The sequence below is a fragment of the Cervus elaphus genome, chromosome 25 (assembly GCF_910594005.1).
Source record: "Cervus elaphus chromosome 25, mCerEla1.1, whole genome shotgun sequence".
Lineage (NCBI taxonomy): Eukaryota > Metazoa > Chordata > Mammalia > Artiodactyla > Cervidae > Cervus > Cervus elaphus.
Genome location: NC_057839.1, coordinates 71,517,120 through 71,531,452, shown reverse-complemented (window position 1 = coordinate 71,531,452; position 14,333 = coordinate 71,517,120). Strand labels below are relative to the sequence as shown.

At 59.8% G+C, this 14,333-nt stretch overlaps 1 protein-coding gene across 2 annotated transcripts in view; it reads right to left on the bottom strand.

The window, feature by feature from the left end:
• Window positions 1–2,593: 2,593 nt before the first annotated feature.
• SLC9A3 (solute carrier family 9 member A3) overlaps window positions 2,594–14,333 on the bottom strand; it is a 38,739-nt gene continuing 26,999 nt past the window's right edge. Inside the window, exons 6-17 of one of the 2 annotated variants that reach the window (XM_043887769.1) lie at window positions 13,606–13,826; window positions 11,843–12,045; window positions 11,309–11,398; window positions 11,155–11,225; window positions 10,261–10,390; window positions 9,122–9,237; window positions 8,560–8,689; window positions 8,198–8,374; window positions 7,998–8,070; window positions 7,483–7,593; window positions 6,956–7,199; window positions 2,594–5,706 (exon numbers count right to left, since the gene is read on the bottom strand). In XM_043887769.1, the coding sequence (XP_043743704.1) occupies window positions 5,703–5,706; window positions 6,956–7,199; window positions 7,483–7,593; window positions 7,998–8,070; window positions 8,198–8,374; window positions 8,560–8,689; window positions 9,122–9,237; window positions 10,261–10,390; window positions 11,155–11,225; window positions 11,309–11,398; window positions 11,843–12,045; window positions 13,606–13,826 (1,570 nt within the window). In that variant the 3' untranslated portion in view covers window positions 2,594–5,702. Of the gene's footprint in view, window positions 5,707–6,951; window positions 7,200–7,482; window positions 7,594–7,997; window positions 8,071–8,197; window positions 8,375–8,559; window positions 8,690–9,121; window positions 9,238–10,260; window positions 10,391–11,154; window positions 11,226–11,308; window positions 11,399–11,842; window positions 12,046–13,605; window positions 13,827–14,333 lie in introns of those variants that run through there. The other variant, XM_043887770.1, reaches the window with a different exon arrangement.

Genomic DNA, 14,333 nt, shown 5'->3' with positions numbered 1-14,333 from the left:
AGCCCCTTCCTTGCTGGAGACTGCTTTCCACCAACGTGGAAAGGGCTGTATTTACTGAGTCCTCTTAGAATGTCTATGGCCTACATTTTGACTTGCTAGTTTCCTTTTTCCTTAATTTTTTATTGAAGGATAATTGCTTTACAGAATTTTGCCATTTTCTGTCAAACCTCAACTTGAATCAGCCTTAGGTACACATATAACCCCTCCCTTTTGAAACTCCCTCTCATCTCCCTCCCACCCCACCCCTCTAGGTTGATAGAGAGCCCCTGTTTGAGTTTCTTGAGCCACACAGCAAATTGCTAGTTTCTTTATACAATAAAATTTCAGGGGACTTCCCTGGTGGTCCAGTGGTTAGGAATCTGCCTTCCAATGCAGGGGATGTGGCTTCAGTCCCTGGTCAGGGACGTAAGATCCCACAAGCGACGGAGCAGCTAAGCCCTCGCAGCAGCAAAAGATCCTGTGTGCCACAACTGGGACTCAATGCAGGTGAAAATACACAATTACAATAAAGTTAGAAAATTCAACTATTAAAAGGTGTATCTGACAGGGAGCCCTGGAGGATGACCCACTGGAGAAGACTGCCAGCCCCGGGCGGCTCCACCTGGGGGCTGGGATCCACTGGGACGTGTAGGGCTTGGTTTCCCCACACTGGCCACAGGACTGGAAAAGGTCAGTTTTCATTCCAATCCTAAAGAAAGGCAATGCCAAGGAATGCTCAAACTACCATACAATTGTACTCATCTCACACGCTAGTAAAGTAATGCTTAAAATTCTCCAAGCCAGGCTTCAACAGTATGTGAACCGTGAACTTCCACATGTTCAAGCTGGATTTAGAAAAGGCAGAGGAACCAGAGATCAAATTTGCAATATCCGCTGAATCATCAAAAAACAGTTCCAGAAAAACATCTGCTTTATTGACTATGCCAAAGCCTTTGACTGTGTGGATCACAACAAACTGTGGAAAATTCTTCAAGAGATGGGAATACCAGACCACCTTACTTGTCTCCTGAGAAATCTGTATGCAGGTCAAGAAGCAACAGTTAGAACCAGACATGGAACAACGGACTGGTTCCAAATCGGGAAAGGAGTACATCAAGGCTGTATATTGTCACCCTGCTTATTTAACTTACATGCAGAGTACATCATGTGAAATGCTGGGCTGGATGAAACACAAGCTGGAACCAAGATTGCCAGGAGAAATATCAATAACCTCAGATATGCACATGACACCACACTTATGGCAGAAAGTGAAGATCTAAAGAGCCTCTTGATGAAAGAGGAGAGTGGAAAAAGCTGGCTTAAAACTCAACATTCAGAAAACTAAGATCATGGCATTCAGTCCCATCACTTCATGGCAAATAGGTGGGGAAACAATGGGAACAGTGACAGACTTTATTTTCTTGGGCTCCCAAATCACTTAATGGTGACTGCAGCCATGAAATTAAAAGATGCTTGCTCCTTGGAAGAAAAGCTATGACCAACGTAGACAGCATATTAAAAAACGTTACTTTGCCAACAAAGGTCCATCTAGTCAGAGCTATGGTTTTTCCAGTAGTCATGTATGAATGTGAGAGTTGGACTGTAAAGAAAGCTGAGCGCTGAAGAATTGATGCTTTTGAACTGGGTGGTGTTGGAGAAGACTTGAGATTGCGAGGAGATCTAACCAGTCCATCCTAAAGGAAATCAATCTTGAATTTTCATTGAAAGGACTGATGCTGAAGCTGAAACTCCAATAATTCTCCAATACTTTGGCCACCTGATGGGAAGGGCTGACTTACTGGAAAAGACCCTGATGCTGGGAAAGACTGAAGGCGGGAGGACAAGGGAATGTGGATGGCATCACCGACTGAATGGACATGAGTTTGAGCAAACTCCGGGAGTAGGTGATGGACAGGGAGGCCTGGCATGCTGCAGTCCACTGGGTTGCAAAGAATCCGAAACGACTGAGCGATTGAACTGAACTGCACACACTAGGGTCTTTCCCACCAGCCTTGTCCCCCAAGCTCTGGACCCAGCTGTCCCCACCTACCTCTCCAGCCCCAGGCCTGCCCCCTGTGGACCCCTTTGGTGTGGCAAGTGCTTGGTCCTCCCACTCTGGCAGGCAGAGTGCTGGTGGCCACCATCTCTGCTTGTGGTGGGGGCAGGGAGGGGGCGGGGGGGGGGCAGGTTCCCAGGGCTCAGGCTCTGCCTGAAGACTCTGCACTAACTCTGAGCCTCATGCACACACACACACAGGCACATCCACATGACAACCGCCCACACACACGCATCCAGGGCTCAGGCTCTGCCTGCAGGCTCTGCACCAGACCCGAGCCTCACACACACACACACACACACACACACACACACTCACACATCAGGTGCTCAGCCTGTGCCCTCAAGCCTCTGCACTAACCCTGAACCTCTCACACACGCACACACACACATGCATCCACGTGACCCTCACTCATACACACACACACACACACACACACACACAAACAGAGGCGCATCCATGTTAATTTTAGTGCCAGAATACTGTGCCTGCAGGAGAGGCGGCCCCTTAAAACCTCCTTGATGTGATCTCACTTGTAAACAAAGTTTTCACCCAAAGTGTCTTGAAATATTTTTAATAGACTTGATCAGGCTGCTGCAGGGTCTGTGGTAGGCTCCTCCCAGACACTGCTGACAGCACACTGGCAGTGCTTTAAGGCACGTGATCGTGATGAGAGTCACACAGCTTGACAGGGTTACATTCACAAAACCAGCATTCACAATTTTCACCACTCATAATGTAAAATACATTCCCATTCCAGTTTCAATGAAATTCCTCCATTAAATCTCTTTAACAATAGAAATCAATAGTTCATTGAGCACTGCACTAAAATTATTTTCAAGAAAATGTAGAAGTGAGAGAATGACTCCTAAATTTGTGTACTTTAGTCTATATCACAAAGTTGGCCAAAGTTCAGTATTAAATAAATAAGAATCTTCCTAATAAAAAATTTTACAAGTTTTCCTAAGGAAATACATTCATAAGACTTTGTTTACATTCTGTTTTACAATGACAAGAACAGCTCAGATTCTCATTTATGAAATGTGTCCACATTACTACGGCTTATAACGCTGTGTCACAGACCAAACACAGTCTCTCTGGCTGGATGTCTCGCTGGAACCTCGGACACTGCTCAGCCTGTGCAGGTTGACAACAGGCAGTGCCTGCTGCCCACGGCACAGCTGGCCCAGGGGAGGTCGGTCACACAGAAGTTTAGTTAGTCTACAGTGTCAAGTGGGTGTCTCAGCCTCTGGCCCTGCAGTGAGGAATCAGATCTGGGTCCGGTGGTCCAGGAGAGTTGTTAAGGCAGCTGGAGATGCTGAATGGCTGGGCTATGGCACCTGGACCAGCCCGCCTGCTCCGGACGAACCACCCCTGCAGGAGTGGATGGAGAATGTGCCTTCCGCCAGGCCTATGGGACAGATGATGGCTGGCTCTTATGCTCAGAGTGGGTCAAAGTGGCTGTGAATGTGAGAACAAGCATTGCAAACCACGTCACTCCTGTCCTGGTGACAGCTGAGCGAGCAACTTGAGTGGTGAGCAGACCTGTGCATCAGCCTACGGTCCATCTCTGGGTGACAAGGGCCACAGCCACCCTCCCTGCCGCTCCCCGTTTCCCTCAACAGCGCAGTGTAGACTTTCCACCAGGGCCACTGGGGCCCTGTGAATTGCCATGGTCGGGGGGAGGGGGGTACAAGGACGCACAGAAGATATGGTCACAGCACAGCGGACAATTCCCTGAGCAGGGCTGAGCTGCTTCACAGAAGCTTCCGGGAGCCCCTGACCCTCTGCTCCTTGACTGCCTCGCAAACCCTCCTGAGGAGCAGGTGAGGACTGAGGGCTCTGTCCAAGGCCACATCCCTGAGCCCCTGACAGTGGGGTGGGCGTGGGGTGGGGGTCCAATCCCCCTCATCCCCTGTCTGTGGTGAGCAGACCTGGGGTCTCCAAGGACCAGCTGTGACTCTAAAGAGGACTGCTTGCTGACAGATGCCCACACACCTGCTGGGACTGTATGGGCGTGCCCACTGGGTCACTCCAACCCCTAACCCAGCCCGGGCCATCGTCCAGCATCAGGTGGGGCAACTCAGGCCACAGACCAGGGGCTTGGGGACGTTTGGGGCCTGGTGCACAGAGGCCCCCATTCTGAGGCTGGATCTGTGCAGGGTGAGCAAGCATCAGGCTCTGGGAATCTCAACACAAAAAGGACGAGCAAACAAAAGATGCTTCTGCAGCCGTGCCTACGGTCCCTAAGGTGACAGGTGGTTCAAAGACCTGGTGAGTGGTCACATCCCACCCTGGGGTCAGGGCTCCCCCGACCCTGGGGCTGACAGTCCAGGGGGCTTTGGGAGAGGCCAGCCTGGGTGGGTATCACAGTGGGCAAGTCTCATCTGGTTTGGGTCTGTTTCCCCAACAGAGCCGATAAGAATGGACACAGGTGGCAGGAACTGAAGAACAAACTGTCCCTGAGTCAGGGGTGACCATGGAAACGGCAATACACAAATGCCGGCTCAGCTCAAATCCAGGACAGGTGAATAGAGGGCCCGCAACGGAGCCTCCCAGACGATGGGGAAGGCCCACTTCCCACCCACAGCGGCCTCTCCAAAGGAACCCCAGGGAATGCCTCGGCTCCCGTCTTGCAGCTCATTTGGTCCCGAAGAGTTCAGCTCCTGTGCATCCCAGCACCTAACCGGATCGGTGAGTGTCCGGGGCTACTCCAGGTCACCAGAAGATACCTTGGGAGTTGAGGCCACGACCCCAAGAAAATATGGCCATGCGAGCAGACCCCCGGATGGGCAGCTGTGGCCGGGGTGGAGACCATGCATGGGGGCGGGCAGTGACGGTGGCTCGGCTGGGAGGGGCAGGTGGAGACCCCTAAGAGGCGAGGTCGTGAGGGTCGAGGTCATCCCCTGGGGCGAGGTAATGGGTGCAGATCCTAGGGTGATGGGGGCAGAGCCCCCCGGGGGGCGCAACCGTGGCAGAGTGGAGCCCCCCGGGGGCGCAACCGTGGCGGAGTGGAGCCCCCCGGGGGCGCGGCCGTGGCGGAGTGGAACCCCCCGGGGGCGCGGCCGTGGCGGAGTGGAGCCCCCCGGGAGTCGCGGCCGTGGCGGAGTGGAGAACTCCGGGGGCGCGGCTGTGATGGGGGCAGAGACACCCAGGGGCGCGGCCGTGGCGAAGTGGAGCCCCTCGTGAGGCGCGGCCGAGGCGGAGTGGAGCCCCTCGTGAGGCGCGGCCGAGGCGGAGTGGAGCCCCCCAGGGGCGACGTCAAGCCTGCAGACCTCGGTGGGGGGTGGGGGGCGGCAGTCACAGAGGCGTCTCCTCCTGCTCCAGAGCGTGGGGCGGCGCGTGGCACGACGGCGGCAGCGACGCCAGCTTGAGCAGCGCCGGGCGGCGGCGCGCGCGAGGCCGCTGGAACGAGCGCCGGCTGTGTACGCGGCGCGCCGCCGCCGACCGCGCGTGCGCGCCCAGCAGCCCGCGGCGCTCCGGCCCTGCCCCCTGCGCGGGCCCCGCCGCGGGATCGGGCTCGAGCGGTGCCGCGGGCCCGGGGCTTCGCGGGGTGGGCGGGGCCTGCGCGGGGCTGGGCGGGGCCGGGCTCGGGGCGCGCGCGCGCGGGGGCTTCTCGACAGCGGGCGGGGACGAGCGTCCGGTCAGCGGAGCGTCGGAGCCGGTGTCACCTGCGGGAGGAGCCGGCGTAAGCGCGGGGCGGCGCGGCGCCCTCCGCCTAGGCAGGAAGCCGGGGTCACGTCCCAGGCCCAAGTCCGGTGCGAGGCCCTGAGGCGAAGCCGCGGGAAGAAGACGGGCGCCAGCTCCTGCGGTCTCGCGGGCGCCTGCGGGCCTCGGGGACCCCTCCCTGCCCCGCCCACCGCACTGCCCTCCGAGTGAGGGTGTCTGCCGAACCCGCTTCCTGCGGGCTTTCCGGGGCCGCGGGCCTTGAGGGAGAAAAGCTCGTGCCCTTCGGTGCCAAGGTCGCTGAGCCGGCGCTCTCCTAACCGACAGCCCGGAACAGGCGACCCTCATACAACGGGACCCTCACACCTCACAGCCTCACACAGCGGGACCCTCACACCCTCACACAGCAGGGACCCTCACACCTCACAGCCTCACACAGCGGGACCCTCACACCCTCACACAGCAGGGACCCTCACACCTCACAGCCTAACTCAGCGGGACCCTCACGCAGCGGGACCCTCACACCTTCACACAGCAGGGACCCTCATTCAGCGGGACCCTCACACAGCAGGGACCCTCACACAGCGGGGAAACTCACACAGCAGGGACCCTCACTCAGCGACACCCTCACACAGCGGGGACCCTCACACAGCTGGACCCTCACACTCTCACTCAGTGGGGACCCTCACTCAGCGGGACCCTCACACAGCTGGACCCTCACACTCTCACTCAGTGGGGACCCTCCCACAGCGGGGACCCTGGCACCCTCACTCAGCGGGGCCCTCACACAGCGGGACCCTCATTCAGCGGACCCTCACTCCGCGGGACCCTCACACCCTCACTCAGCGGGGGCCCTCAGCGGGGACCCTCTCACAGCGGGACCCTCATTCAGCGGGACCCTCACACCCTCACTCAGCGGGGACCCTCACACAGCGGGGACCCTCACACAGCGGGACTCTCATTCAGCGGACCCTCACTCCGCGGGACCCTCACTCAGCGGAACCCTCACACAGCGGGGACCCTCACACAGCGCAGACCCTCACACCCTCACTCAACGGGACCCGCCCCTCCCCCCGCACGCGGGAGAAGCAGGAAGTCAGATGCGCCTGAAGAAAGAAGCGCGGCTGGAAGAGAGGCTGAGGCTGGTGAGAGCAGAGTGAGGCGGAGGCGGCAGCTGAGATAGAGAGCGACGCGCTGGGCTGAGGCAGCGCCGAGAGGAGCGGGGGACTGAGCGGGGGCCGACGGGCCAGTTACATGTGTGTGGACTCGGGCGGGGCGGCATGCGGCTGCTCCTCGGGGCCGTCGGCCAGCAGGAACGAGTCCACGGACTTGCCGCTGAGGCGGAAGGGCGCCAGGCGGTGGAAGTTGCCGGGGGAGTGGGGGATCTGCAGGCGGGCCCTCTGGGAGGGCACCACCGCCTCCCCGGGACACAGCCAGGGCGGCACCCCAGAGAGGATGCCGGGGCTCTCCTCCGGGGAAAACGCGGGGTTGTCAATTCCTAGGAGAGAGGGCGGCGGTCGTCAGCTTCCCTCGCTCACCGGAAGGGCAGAGAGGGAGGCAGCGGCCCTGGGTCAGACAGCAGCTCGTCCTCGGCCACACGGAAGGTCACCTGGAAGGTCTCGGGCCTCTGGGGTTCCGGCCCTGCGCCGGCTCTCGCTCGCCTCTCTCAGAGCGGAAGCCTCCGCCTGTGCCCGCACTTGCGCGGCCGCGTGAACCGCGCTCCACCGCCTGGGCCTCCCGCCAGGGATCACCTGTGGGTAGTGGAGGGCCGTCCCCCTCACCTGAGGGGGAGTCTGTCGCTGTGTCCTGCGCGATGTTTGCCAGGAACTCGATCCCCCCACTCATCTCAGCATCATAGTTGGGGGCTTCCTCAGTGTCTGAGAGTTCCAAATCTGGTGACAGGGAAGGGACAGTGTAAGGGGACAGGCTGGAGGCGCAGATGACCTCATCTGAGCCCTTGACCAACTGCCCCGGACCGCTCACGGCGGTGTCCTCATGTCTGCCGCCCCCACTTAGCAGCCTCTAGGCAGCTCAGTAGACCGTGGTGCCCACCTGGCCACACCAGCATGGGGTTGGGCAGAGAGGACCACACTCTGTCTTCTTGAGGGGGGGCGGGTCACAGAGGAAGAGGTTGGGAAGCTCAGGTCGCAGCCCTGCCCCTAGAGTGGCTGCAGCCTGTGAGGAGGGCCCTGGTGCCGAGGGGGCGGGTTTCCTGGAAGGACAGTCATCTGCACCCGGCTGCCCTCAGGCGCCCCTCAGCTCCTGCTGACCAACGTCCAGCCATGGCCCAGCCTACCTTTCTCCTTGATGGTGAAGTCCTGCAGGGAGCTCACCATTGGCAGTTTCCCATTGGGAATGCTGCTGTTTCTCTGAGGAGCAGAAGGAAACCGCTCACAGCTCTGGGTCCCGCCTGATCCGCCTGTCAACCCCAGGGAGGCCTCTGCCCTGTGGCCGGGGTGCCCCCTCAGTGGGGCCTGCCCGAGTGTGCCCTCTCACCCGCTTCTGGGCGCGCTCCCTCTTGAGCAGCTTAGCAGCCTTCTTGTGGGGGTTGATCCCCAGCTTGGCCGACTTGAAGGACTCCAGGCGCTTCCGCATGGTCCTGTGGAAGATCTCGGTGTCCTGCTTCTCGTCCTCATCCGCGGTCAGCCCGTGCCGGCTGTAGAGATGTTTGTACTGTGGGGGTTGACGGGGGGTGGGCGGGGTGGTTAGGGTTAGCTGGTCGTGTCCACAGGGCCTGGGCTGCCTCCGGATGCGGGCCTGAACCCCCACCTTCCCAGGAGCAACCTGCACTAAGTAGGGATGTGCTTTGCCCTGGGGCAGGATGGATGGGGCGCCAGCTCTGGCAAGGGTGCACCCACCTCCTGCCGGGGCTTGTACAGGTACTGCTGCAGCGTGTGGTGGGTGATCATGTCCTCTGCATCCCGGATGCTCTGCCGCCGCTGCTCCAGGGACTGCATGTCCAGGCGCACGGCGCTAACGTTCTCCCTCCTGCAGGGGCCTCGGTGAGCAAGTGGGCATGACCACCTGCCCTCCCACCTGCACCCCTGGGGCCTGGGTCGTCCCGGTAAGACCTTCTCCGCCTCTTGTTTAAGACTGACCCCACAGTGCCCCTGCCCTTCCAAAGCCCGAGCAGTGATGCCCAGAACCGCCCTGCACTAGCAGGGCAGAGGCTGGAGGCCTGGAATCGGGGACCAGTGCCCCTGTCTCTGGTGGTGGGGGAGGGGGCGCTCCTTAAGCGGGCTGCTGGACCCTGGCTCACTGCCTCACTCCAGCCAGCCGACCGACACGACAGGTGATAGACGCCATCAGCTCTGGCCCTGTTTCCCATTTGGGCAGCCCCAAGAGGCCCACTGGCCATGCCTGTGGCAGGCCACAGGGAGCCTGGGGAGAGCTTGGCCCACAGCAGCCCTGGGGACCTACAGGAGGTAGGAGACGGAGGCCTCCACAGTGGAGGGGCGTGGGGTGCTGAAGTCCACATTGACCATGTTGTCCGTGCTGGGGGAACGGATGAAGGCCAGGGACCCACGGCGCTCTCCCTGCAGGAGGAGGTGGCCTTGTCAGTCAATGGCCTGGCCCCAGGGAGCCATGCCCCGGGGTGCTGTGCACTGACCCCGAGGCACCTGGGAGAGCCAAGACCCCAGAAACCACAGTGGAGGCCCCGCTGGAGCTGGGAGGCTCACAGAGGCTTGTGCAAAGGACCTGGTGCCTCGGGGAGCGTGGGGAAACCCCACGGGATGGGGGAAGAGGCCCTGTCCCCACGGGGGCTCCAAACCAGCTGCCCTAGTTTTCCCCAGAAGAGAAACCCCAGCCTCCAGAGTCAGACGAAAACCAGGCAGAACAGAGTCCACAGGCATGGAGGTCACACTGCCGAGTGAGGTGCCCTAGAGCAGCTGGCCCTCTGGGGAGAGGTTGGAGCTGGGAAGGGCAGCTGGGTGGGGGCCAACCTGCTATGGCAGAGCTGGTGCTGTGGGCGTTGCTCACAGGCACAACCGCAGTGCAGAGGAGCCCACAGGCCTGCGTCATAGGCACCACGGTGGCAGGCAGCGAGGGGAAGGGAGGCTGGTGCCCTGCTGGGAGCCTGTCACCAGTGGGGACTGGGGGCCAGAGAGGGTCCCCAGGAGAGGATGCAGCCAGCAGGGGTCACCACCCACCTTCCCAGCCCCAGGGAGGCAGCGAGGCCTCAAAGGCTCGCGGTCAGAGGGGCCGGGATTCCTGCTCTGAACTTCCTCAGCTGGTCGGAGGTGCAGAAGACAGGCCTTCCGCTCATGGCCTTGCCCTGGCTGGAGCCTGGAGCTTGTGTTCACTGGGGTCTGTGACCTCACACCCAGCACCGCAGAGCTGGAGCTGTGGTGAACCCCACTTTCAGGGTGCCTGAGGGCCCGTGAGCTCAGGTGAACCGCGGCTGAGGCAGCGAGAAGACCGTGTGTCGCCCACCAGCTGCCCCTACCTCAGCCCAAGCCTCAGTGTGCAGACCCAGCACTGTCCACATGCGGGTCTGTCTCGCCTCTTGCCCTCCTCTCCCCACACTCCTACAAAAGAGCAGACAAGACGGCTAGTACCTCGGCTACGTAGCTGATGGCATCCTTCAAGTTGAGCTCGTGGAAAACGTTCAGAATCCGATCTCGAGACTTCTGAGCCGACCTTCTCATGAGGATTTTGCTGAGGAATTTCCTATCAAAATTGGACCACCTGCGAGGACGGGTGGGTCAAACCAACAGTGGTCAGCACTTGGCGGGGTCTGGGTGAAGCCCCGGGATGGAACCCTGGGAACATCCAGACTTGCGATGGACACAGCGTGTAGCCACTGGACGGGACACTCAGTTTCCATTTACTGTGACAGCCACACAGGCGAGCTTTGAAGTGAAAGAGATGACCCTCCATGTGCCGCTGAACGCTGCCTCACAGCCCTGTGGCCGCTCTACCTTCCTGTCCGACGGCAGAGTCATGGTGCGTGCGTGAAAGTGGACTTAACCTTCTCCTGTAATGCGGTCATGCAGATTTCCTCTAACTGCATAACCCTCTAGGAAGATGGGGGGAGGAGGGGGATTCCAGAAGGAGGAGGGGATTTAAAAGGGGGAAGGGGGTCCCAGGAGGAGAAGTAGGAGGATTCTAGGAGAAGGGGCTTAAGGGGCTTCAGGGGCAGGAAGGCGGAAGGGGGGGTCCCAGGAGGAGAAGCAGAAGTATTCTAGGAGAAGGGGCTTGGGGGGCCTCCAGGGGCAGGAGGGGAGAAGCAGGGACCTGAACAAGGTGGTGAGTGGCTCTGGGTCCTCCGAGGGCAGTATTCTGAGGTCACTGGGGCTCAGTGGGGAAGGGTCACGGTGATGCCAGAGAGTCACTCTATAGCTTGTGGGTCCTACAGTCGCTGGTTAAAGAAGAAGGGGACTAACAACTGAAATGAACGTGCCTCTGAATTTTCCTGTTTCAGTTTGTCAGGGGCCACTGCAGCCACTCACTTATCTCTCAGATAATTGTGTCCGATTTGCCCTGATATGTCCTCGATGGCCGAGAGGATGTGGTCAAAAGCCTTTGGGAGGAGAGGCAAGTGGGTCAGCGTCACCTGGACGGCCCCTTCCTCCTCCTCCCTCCTCCCTTGGCCCGTCCCCCTACCCGGCCGTGCAGCTTCTCGTTGAGCTTGGGATCTCGCTGTTCACTTCTCTTCACCTTCAGCCACTGCACCAGGGGCTTGATGGTCAGGCCCTGGAAGATAGGCACCCTGACCCTGAGGCTGGGCCAGGCCTCACCCCAGACCCACACCCCACTGTGGCCCACTGATCCTGAGCCCACCTACCCCAGTGGGGCAGAAGGGGCCACCCCTTGGCCAGGACCCAGGTCATCTGTGCCCACCTCCCGGCAGAGGAGGCCCTGCCACCTGCAGGTCACTGGACATCCTTGGACACCCCTGGCCAGCTCCTTAGAGTATCCAAGAGCCAGGCAAAGCAGGGCCCTTTCTTTCCTGGTCAATGAAACATTAACTGGGGCTTTGTTAACCAGCAACAGCCAAGGAAGGAGGTTTCTAGGCCAAATCGTGCAGCACCCCTTGTGGGGCCACATGAAAACCTACTAAACTGCACCTAGTTACTAAAATTATCAACCCAGTTAGGCCTGGCGCCTGGGAGGGTGAGGCCCCTCCACCACCCGTACCTGGAAGATGACGGTGAAGAAGATGACGATGATGGTGGTGCTGACAAACAGGTTCTTCTCCTTGACCTTGTTCTCGTCCAGGAGGACCACCAGGGCGTAAGCCACAGCTCCTCGGAGGCCACCATAGGACATGACCACCTGGTCTATGATCTCCAGCTGCACCATCCGGTACCGATTCAGAATCCAGGTCTGCAGGATGACCCCTGTGGGGTGCAGCGTGCACTCAGCAGTTGGGGGGAGATGCAGCCCCTCTGTCCCTGCCAGCACCCCTTGCAGCCGCAGTGGGGGAGGAGTCACACTGGGAAACTGCCTCCTCCCACGAGCAAGCAAGCGAGCTAGAGAGCGGGACCAGGAGCACCACTGTAGCCCCGCCCACAGGTCCCTAGTCCTCTTTGGAGCTCTCTGGGCCCCTGCCTGCCTCTGCACCCCCAAGCTGTGCTCCAGCCGCTCTGGAAATTCCCAAGTCTCAGTGTGACCACACATGACTGCCCAGCAGCTCCAGGACAAGATGCCACCCAACCGCAGGGCCTCTGTTTCCCTGAGCCCTCAGTCCAGTGACTACAGGCAGAACAGGTGGGGATCACCCAACTGCCTTCTCCCCTCCCCAGCCCTGGGTCAGCACTGCACACCAGGGACCAGTGACCAGGGCTAGGTGGGGCCCCAGGGGCTCCTGCCTCTCAAGTGCCATGGTGACTGATGGTGTCCCCAAGTGACCACATCCAAAGTAAGTCAGTGGGAAGCCACATGGGTTCCCCTGGCTTCTGGAACCTTCCACATGTACCTCAAGGTCGTCTTATTTCAGTAATGAGGCTATAAGGCTGTGAGAAGGCCTGTCCCTTCACTGAGGGTGACCAATGTCCTGGCCAGCCTTAGGTTCCCCAAGGTCTCTTGAACCTGTCATTCACTGTGCTATAGGGCTGGTGGCCAGGGGCCAATGTGTGTCCCTGGTTCTTCAGACTCCCTGCGGCCAATCCCTGCTGTTGGCTGACTATGTCCCCTCACCCCTCTGTCATCCTCCACCATCCCCTCAGCCCTCCTCATCCACATCACTCTCCATCATCCCCTCATCCCCATCATCCTCCATCCTCATCCCCGTCACCCTCCATTGTCCCCTCATCCCCATCATTCTCCATCATCCTCTCATCCCCCTCATCCCCTCATCCCCATCACCCCCCTCATCCCCATCATCCTCCATTGTCCTCATCCCCCCTCATCCCCATCACCCCCCATCCCCATCATCCCCCTCATCCCCATCATCCTCTATCATCCCCTCATCCCCGTCATCCCCCATCGTCCCCACTGCCCCCTCATCCCCCTCATCCCCATCATCCCCACTACCTCTATCATCCTCCATTGTCCTCTCATTCCCCTTTATCCCCATCATCCCCACCACCCCATCATCCTCCATCATCCCCTCATTCCCTCTCATCCCCTCATCCCCCATAGTCCCCACCACCCCATCACCCTCCATCCTCCCCTTGTTCCCCCTCATCCCCCCTCATCCTCCTCATCCCCATCACCCTCCATCATCCCCTTGTTCCCCCTCATCCCCCTTATCCCCCCATCCCCATCATCCCCCTCATCCCCATCATCCTCCATTGTCCCCTCATCCCCCTCATCCCCATCATCCCCTCATCCCCATCCCCCTCATCATCCCCACCACCCCCATCATCCTCCATTGTCCCCTCATCTGCCCGTCATCATCATCCCCCCATAATTCCACATTGTCCTTGTGTCACCCCCCATGCTCCCCACACCCTCACCTATGGCCCTGTACACGGAGATGAAGAGCAGTGTCAGGAGCACGAAGGCTGTGTTCCACTTCCAGATGAGAGGGTCCACAGCCGAGATGCCCAGGAACATGAAAATGATGGTCTCGGCCCCGCTGGCCAGCATCTTCATGGTGTAGCGCACTGTGGTGGCTGACTGTTCCGAGATGTTGGCCTTTACGTACTTCTGGCAGCAGATGCCACAGAAGGTGATGCTGGCACACAGGACAGCCCACCATGAGGGCTCAGGCCAGGGCTCAGCTCCCACCAGACCCCGTGGGGCTCAAGCCTGTCTCCTGGAAGGCAGCACCTTGGAGCCTCTGCATCCTGGGCAAGCATCCCCCGCTACTCATCAGCACTCTTTGTGAGCACAGGGCTCCTTCTGGGGGCTTGGTGCCCTGGGCTGGCTACCCTGACACTGTCTGTGGGCTTCTGGGGGCCTGGGTCCCACACTGGAGGAGAGGGGGCTGCCTTGGTTTCTGGCCACACACTGAGGAGGCAGCTCTGAGGGTCAGAGCCCTGGGAACGGCTGCATGGGGACAGAGCAGGCGCTGCAGCCCCTGGGCAGCTCTGTGAGACTCCAACTCCTTAATTAAAAGACTAAATAGATCAAATTCTTCTCCCCCATAGCGAGTTCCCGCCCCGCCCGAAGTGCCAGGCCTCCCCTGGGCGGGTCCGCCGGGCGCGCGGGGGCTGGTGAGTGAGCCACCAGCAAGGGGGCA